This window comes from Rhinolophus sinicus, linkage group LG13 (genome assembly GCF_036562045.2).
Source record: "Rhinolophus sinicus isolate RSC01 linkage group LG13, ASM3656204v1, whole genome shotgun sequence".
Classification (NCBI taxonomy): domain Eukaryota; kingdom Metazoa; phylum Chordata; class Mammalia; order Chiroptera; family Rhinolophidae; genus Rhinolophus; species Rhinolophus sinicus.
The window spans coordinates 33,999,739-34,007,180 of record NC_133762.1 but is presented as its reverse complement, the minus strand read 5'-3'; the positions used below and the strand labels follow the sequence as shown (position 1 = coordinate 34,007,180).

At 47.4% G+C, this 7,442-nt stretch overlaps 1 protein-coding gene across 1 annotated transcript; it reads left to right on the top strand.

The window, feature by feature from the left end:
- The first annotated feature begins 118 nt into the window (after positions 1-118).
- Positions 119-7,431, top strand: LOC109457389 (lipopolysaccharide-binding protein). The gene is made up of 7 exons (XM_074317459.1): positions 119-310; positions 1,189-1,359; positions 2,426-2,493; positions 4,309-4,354; positions 5,234-5,297; positions 6,144-6,220; positions 7,088-7,431. The coding sequence occupies exons 1-7, from the start codon at positions 209-211 to the stop codon at positions 7,118-7,120; spliced, it is 561 nt and encodes a 186-aa protein (XP_074173560.1). The 5' UTR covers positions 119-208; the 3' UTR covers positions 7,121-7,431.
- Positions 7,432-7,442: the final 11 nt, after the last annotated feature.

Here is a 7,442-nt window from a genome sequence, read left to right as displayed (position 1 = left end):
AGTACTTACTACGTTCCAGGCACTGCGCTTAGTGCTTTACCTACTATATAGTATCTTGTTTAATCCTTGCACACCCTGTACAGCAAGTGCTATTAATATTACTCCCATTTCACAGATACAGAACCTAACGAAATTGGTCAACAATCAGTCAACTAGTGAATGGAACCCACCCTGTCCGACCTCAGAGTCCACAGCTTTCCCTACCCTGATGTCCTGCATCTCAAGTAGCCTCTTGCCTCTCCTGCGGGAGATTCCCCTGGACTTTCCAATTCACCTGCATACCAAATCATTTGAGGCTGTGATTCCTCAGGTAAGATCTCTGCCCATTCATCACAGAAGACAAGGCAAGCCCCTTGACCTGGACCAAATGTGGAGATTGTATTTGGACATCGCTGAGCAGTGCTTAGACTGTCTCCAGACAAACAGCTTACTAATGAAAACAGTGGGTAAAGATAAAGGTTATTAATTTTTTGGTCAAAAGTTTTCATCCTCCTATGACTCCTTGTGGCGTAAAGACACAGGATCTGGATTCAGATTGCCTGCGTTTGAATCCTGGGTCTGCTGTTTTCTATCTTTGGATCTCAATCTTGTTGGGCCTCAATTTCCTCATTTGTCAGCTAGGGACAACAATAGTCCCTGCCCCACTGATTGCTGAGAGGAACAAATGGGAGATAACACTCAAGCAGCACAAATATATAGGCTCCTTTGAGGGCACAAATGGGACATGTTGGGCAGGCTAATAATTTGGGACTAGACATATAATTGAATCTCCTTGACATTTATGTAGAACACAGCTGAAAAGTGGCAGGAACAGAGTAGAGACGAACACTCAGCCTCCCCTTTCTTGAACCAGGCAATTCAGCTCAGCCCCAAACTTGCACACTAGTCAACACAAGTTGGCCAGCATACAAGGCAGTATGGAGACCATCTATTATTATTGGAACATGCCCACTGCAGTGTCTCATCCATCCCAGACACTTTATCCAAGTACCCTTTCATCACAACAGCCTTCTGTTGGACGGGAGTTCTGAAAAATACAATTCCCTCCGTCCTGTGATATTTCTATTGCTGGATTCGGGCCCTTACAGATTTGAGCCTTGGGAATCCACCATCTAGCCTTCCCCAATACAGCTCAGCATCCGCTGTCTGTTTCCTGCCCTCCCTTGAGTGTCTGTCCTCTCTCCCCAGCTGAACGAGTTGTACCCCAATATGGAGCTAGAGCTTGAGACGTCACCTGAATCAGCTCCATTCCTGAATTTCACCCCTGGAAATGTAACCCTCATGCCAGTGATGAACGTCCAGGTCTTCGTCCTCCTGCCCAACTCCTCTGACCGCAAGCCACTCTTCCAACTCAGGGCGGTAAGTCTGATCCTGGCTGGGGCAGCAAAGGGTCATGCTTGCCATGGGGGTAAGCCCCTCTCTCCACTGAAAGACTGGGAGAGCACATAGCTGATAGATGCTAGATGCTCTTTGTTTCCACTGGAGGCATAAATGGGCCTTGCAATTCTGGTCTGACCAGCCAGGCTTCCTGAGGACATCATTAATTAAATCATACACTGTCAAAACTTACTATTAGGCTATAGCAATCAAGATAGTATGGTACTGGTGCAAAGATAGATATACAGATCAATGGAATAGAATTGAGAAACCAGAATTAATTCCCCATGTTTATAGTCAATTGATTTTCGACAAGGGGAACAACACAATTAAATGTGAAGAACAGACTTTTAAGAAATGGTGCTGGGGCAACTGTATATCCACATGCCAAAGAATGAAACCAGACCGCTTCCTTACACCATCCACAAAAATTAACTCCAAATGGATCATCTACATGTGAGAGGCGAAACTATAAAACTCTTAGAAAAAAATGTAGTAGTAAATTTTCATGACCTAGCCTTCTTCTAATCAAAGCCTTCTTAGATTAACTCAAAAGCACAAGCAACAAAATGAAAAATAGGTAAATTGGGCTTCATTAGAATTAACTTGTGCTTCAAAGGACATCACCATTCAAAAACGTGCAAAGACAACCCACAGAATGGGAGGAAACACTTGCAAATCATGTATCTGACAAGGGCTCAAGGACTCGCTGAACTTTCCTGGGTTGCCTGCTTCAAAGCTCAGTTGTGCTTATAGGTGGACGGTCTCCCAATTCGAATGCCCTATGTCTTTAATTTGGGCTTATTCCCCCTTCTTGATGCTTCCATTGAAATGGAGACCTCTGACATCTCAGCTCACCTTTCTTAGTCAGCTGTGGAGCCACCAACACCCTGCATTCTCAGTCCATCATCTTCGAGTAGCTGCTTTTTGTCCATATGTCCCACATCTGGCTGTGCTTTCCATTTCTGGAGATTCGTCTTCGGGACTGGGAGCCAACGCGATGCTGATGTGGGCTGAGAGTCTGGGTGATCCCCTTTTGCTTTTCTAGAGAACCAATATCTCCGCCTCCATTAATGTGAGCTCCAGCAGGATCAGTGGTTCACTGACTCCAAGAAGGTGAGAGGCCATGGGTGGGTGGGGAGGAGAGGGAGTGGGGTGGGTGGTCAGAGCATCCAGTCTGGTTCACTGATAGGGCTGAGGTTGCCTCTTGGAAATAGAGGTCTCCACTGGGGCTCATTCTGTAATCCCATGTTCCTTTGGAAAAGGCATATTGACAGTGCCTCAGAGGAAAAGCCAGAAGCCGAGAAAAGTTGTCAAGGTAGCAGAGGTTACCTTCAGGTCCCCTATCACTTTGAGCTCCTCACCTGAGCTGAAACTTCTGCAAAGCGGGTCCTTAGGAACGACAGTCTAGTTAGAGAAGGTAGGACTTGAAGCTGTGTTTGCAAGAGTTTTATATAAGATTGAGGGAAAACGGTCAATATTACTTCTGTATCAAAAAGTGGAGCTTTTGGATGGAGGATTAAAGCTGCCCCCAAGCCGCTGCTTACCGCTCCATTGCCCAGACACCCAATCAATAGGCAGGTATTTATTTAACCAGTGAGTCAGCAGAGAGAGTTCCGGCTTTGGGCCGCAGGGACTGTACTGCCTCCCAGGGCTGGGACTTGCCCCAGCGATGTCCTCTGTCCTGACCCCCACCTGAGCCCCACGTCGCACCCTACTCGGTGCTGCTCCCTGCTGAGGTACAGGTACAAAGCGTTCATCAGAGGAATGAATTCCCCGGCCTCAGGGTTAGAGGCCTATTGGCTGGTAGAATGCCCTGACCTCATTCAAATGAACGTCTCCTTAAGAGGTCTTTAAAAAGAGAAATTAATGTAGAGCATGTGGGGCTTTGGGAGGTCCCGGAATTTGAGTTTATGCATAGACCTGCCTTGGGGTCTCTGCAGTATTGGGGAGGACAGACGGGTTAAATTATGAGGAGACAGCAAAGTGAGAGGGATTTGAGAGGAACTCACACAAGACTCTACCAAGGAATGATTCAACTTCCTCTGCCCCATGAGCAGAGAGCAGAGTTCTGTCCATGGCAATTAGAATTCCTGAATGAGGGAACCAGGCCAGCAGCCCAAAGCAAAGCCTGTTAGAAGGAGCAATTGGGGGGAATAAGGTTCAGCTTTTATAGTAACAATCCAGGTGGCTTGAGTTACTCTACCTCCCTCCACTCCACTGGCGGCCAGCAGCCTGCCAGCATCATTTGTGGTGCCCCTTTTCCAATTTTATTGTCTATTCCCATATGATACAAATAATCTATGCTCATGGCAAGAAAAAAAAAAGGGAATTAGGAAAGTATAAAAAAGACAAAATCATCCATAACCTTGCCCCATTGAGACTATCACTTTTTTTTTTTTGTTGTTAACTTTTTATTTACTTAAGTGTGTTTTTCCAGGACCCATCAGTTCCAAGTCAAGTAGTTGTTTCCATCTAGCTGTGGAGGGCGCAGCTCACAGAGGCCCATGTGGGGATCGAACTGGCAACCTTGTTGTTCAGAGCACCACGCTCTAACCAACTGAGATAACTGGCCACCACCGAGACTATCACTCAATAGTTCCATGTTTCCTTCCAGTCTTTTAAAATATTGTTATATAATTGGAGACACACAGTGCATTACTTTTTACATTCCACTTTTTCCAGTTAATATTTATACCATCATAATTTCTTCAAGTTATCAAAGACGCTCAGCTAAGATTTTGGAATGTCACTTCTTAAATGCCAGTGCAGGCTTAAAGGCTTAAACCCACAAGCTCCACATTGCAGAGGAACCCTTGGGAGCCCAGCCCCTGAAAGGCCCTTGCCCATGAGCACTGCACACCCCACTGGGGTCATGCAAAAAAGTACCAGGCACCACCTGGGGTGACCGTGCTTCTCTCTTCTCTACAGTAAGCTGCAATTGGAACTGATACACTCCAACGTCAGTGTCTTCAGTGTGAGTTGTTTTCCGTTTCTTGAATGTCTTCTCCAAGCAGGGCTGCATGGGGCTCCAGGAGAAGCAACAGGTCCCAGAGACAGATGCACTGCAGTCTCGCAGGAAATGGGACATCACGCCTGAAAGTTAACCTCCAAGAAGGGCGCTGCCTGGGGGCTAACAGTCGACAGGACATGGACATTAAGAGCATGAGCTTGGCAGGAAGATAGATCTGGACTCTTAACAGCAGCCACGCCACTTGCTGTGTGACCTAGGGCAAATCATTGAACCTTTCTGAGCCTCTTTCTTTGACTAAAATGGAATAGCATCTACCTCGAATGGGGGCTATAATATGAAATGGGGCAATGAATTAAGACACCTTGACAAAATATCTCACACAGTAAGCTCTCAGTATATGTTCATTATTATAGTAAGAGTGGCCCAGGTACACAATCCCTTATCCAAAGCCCTTAGGACTGATGGGTTTTGGAATTGAGAGTTTTTGAGGTAATATGGGGTATGCAGCAGGCGGTATATAACACATCCAGCAGGAGCTGGGGCAGCACTCTATCATCAAACACATTATTTCTGCAACAAAAGTTTAAAATATTCACACAAAGTGGAATAAACACCGAATAGCCCCATAACAGTTCAGGTCCTGTTTTGCCACAAAATGAACTTGCGTGCACTTAGGGAGAACGAATTTCAGAGATTTGGGGTTTGGGGGGATTGTGAAAAGGAGCAGTTCATCTGTGGTGGTGAGAGCCACAGTCAACCTCTATCTTGTAGATGGGATGACATGTCGGGTTGACCAGAGGTGGGGACAGATGTTCTTTCCTTGGACTCGTTTTTATTCATGTCCGATCTGATCCCTTTGTTCTGGCCCCTCCTCTGTTCCAGCTGGAGTCAATGGAAACCATCTTAAATCACTACGCAACCTACTTCATATACCCCTCTGTCAACGGTAAGCATCGCTGCTACTGACTGCCCCAGGCAACGGTTGGGTTCTACCCTTTCTGTAGGATTCAACAAGTCAGGGTCGGCTTCTCTGTGCTGGCTGAGGTGCTGGTAGCCCGTGAGCCTTGCCGTCATGGAGTTCACATTTTGTTGAGAAGGCAGACCTGTATGTTTTATGAATGCCACCATCGGAGGAAGCTACAGGAGCTAGGAGACGCTGAACTTGACTTAGAGGTCGATCTAAGAAGTGAGGGCTAAGTTGAGTCCCAAAGCACAAGGAGTTCGGCTCAGGGAGGAGCATTCCAGCGGGCATGGTGGAGAACACCTGGAGCCGGCACACCTGGGTTCTGAGCCAGGTTAGGTCCCTGACTTGCTGGGTGACATTGATGGAAGTAGTACTCGAGAATTCACTGCCTGAGAAGCCAGCAGGCACCCTCCCAGCCAGGGCCCTCTTCAACTAGCTTCACCGTCTGCCTTTTACAACCAAGAGATAAGAGCAGCAAAATTGGCCTGGAAAAGACCGTGGGGGAGATGGTGGTCCTCAGGGATGAGTCCCTGGGTACATGGATAAACAATGCATGGCTCAGCCCTGGCCAGTCTGGGTGGTGTTTGAGGGAAGGCTCTTGAAGGACCTAATAGAAGCTCAAGCGGCTGTCTGCTTCTGAAGAGGCTACATTTCCAAAGCATTTGTCTCTATGTATTCCGCTCCTGCCCCCCCTCAAAAAAACAGCCCTGACTCCAACAGCCTACGGGCTTCAGTGGCCCACTCTCATTGGCCAGCTGCAAATACAATGTTTGTCTTTACACCTCCCCAGTCTTTTCTGTCCAGCTCACCTCTCTGCTTATCTTTCAGCAAAGCTGAAGGAAGGTTTCCCACTCCCTCTGCCAAGGGACACCTACCTCAACAGCTTGACCCTCCAAATCCACAAGGTCAGTGAGAAGTGGGGTCAGTGAGAAGTGGGGAGCTCTAAGACCTCCTGGGAGGGCTGCTTCAAGGTTGGTGGATATTAGGGGGAGCCCCTAACTCCCACTTACCTCCTAGACCTAATTTTCATAGAAAATTTTTTTTTGAATTTTGGTAGATAAATGGTAGGTTTTGATGATCTGGAATCTTGGCTTCCTGTGAAATAGCTGTTCTTAGTAATTCAGGTCAAATATGTTAATTATCTACAATGTGCCAGGCCCTTTAGCCATGTATGGCAGGAGTGTATGCAAAGGGGTCAGATTAGATGCATTTCTGGATTGAGGGGCCACCTAACAAGCCCCGAATCTCCCTGGTGGGGTAAGTGTCCACTGGGCCACTGGCCAGCCTTCTCACACACAATAGCAAGGGATGGTCTCGGAGGAAAATTGACCGCACCTTATAGTGGAAAAAACTTACCAGGGGCAGGGGATAGGGACAATCATAGTCCACTTTATGATATAACCCAGAAGTACTAGTTTGCAATGTCTTCACTGTTCATAATACACTCTTACTCCACGGTCATGTGGGACTATATTCTCAGAAATGTACTCGGGCAGCACCCACGTGTGTTCTCCTAGGAGAAAAATTTGGGAGGAAAGTGATATTCACCGATGCCTTCCAGAAATCAGCTCAGGAAATGAGAGTAATTTCCTGATAAGGACAGTGTTTTATCAGGCCGCCTTTTATAACAGCTTCTGAGCATGGTTTTTGGACTGACCTCGTGTTTTCTTTTCCGAGGAAGAACTTGTCTCTCCCTTTAAAGGACTCCCTTTTGGGAAGCTCCCATGTAATTCAATCACCTTTCTTGTCTGTCCTTTTTGCTTTCTCTCCAGAACTTCTTGCTCTTGGGGGCCAAAATTGATTAGGATGAAGACTGAGGAAGAGCAGCAACTGTGGCTGGAGGAGGGGCCGACACACCTGGACTTGCCCTGCCCTGTGGCGCCCCCGGGGCTGTGACCCTTGCCTCCTCTCCCATGACACTAACCACCAGGGAGCCTATGGCAGCTGAAGTCACGCCTGCCCACAGGACACCTTCTCCAAGTGCATCCTGCTCCTCCTGCTTCTCCTCCCCTCATCCCCACAGGTTCCCTTTGCAGCTGTCCGCAGCCTTACTCTGGGGACCTTAACCCCACCCCTTACCTGTCTGTTGCTAGAATAAACTTTGGTGAAGGAAAAAAAGCGCGAGCC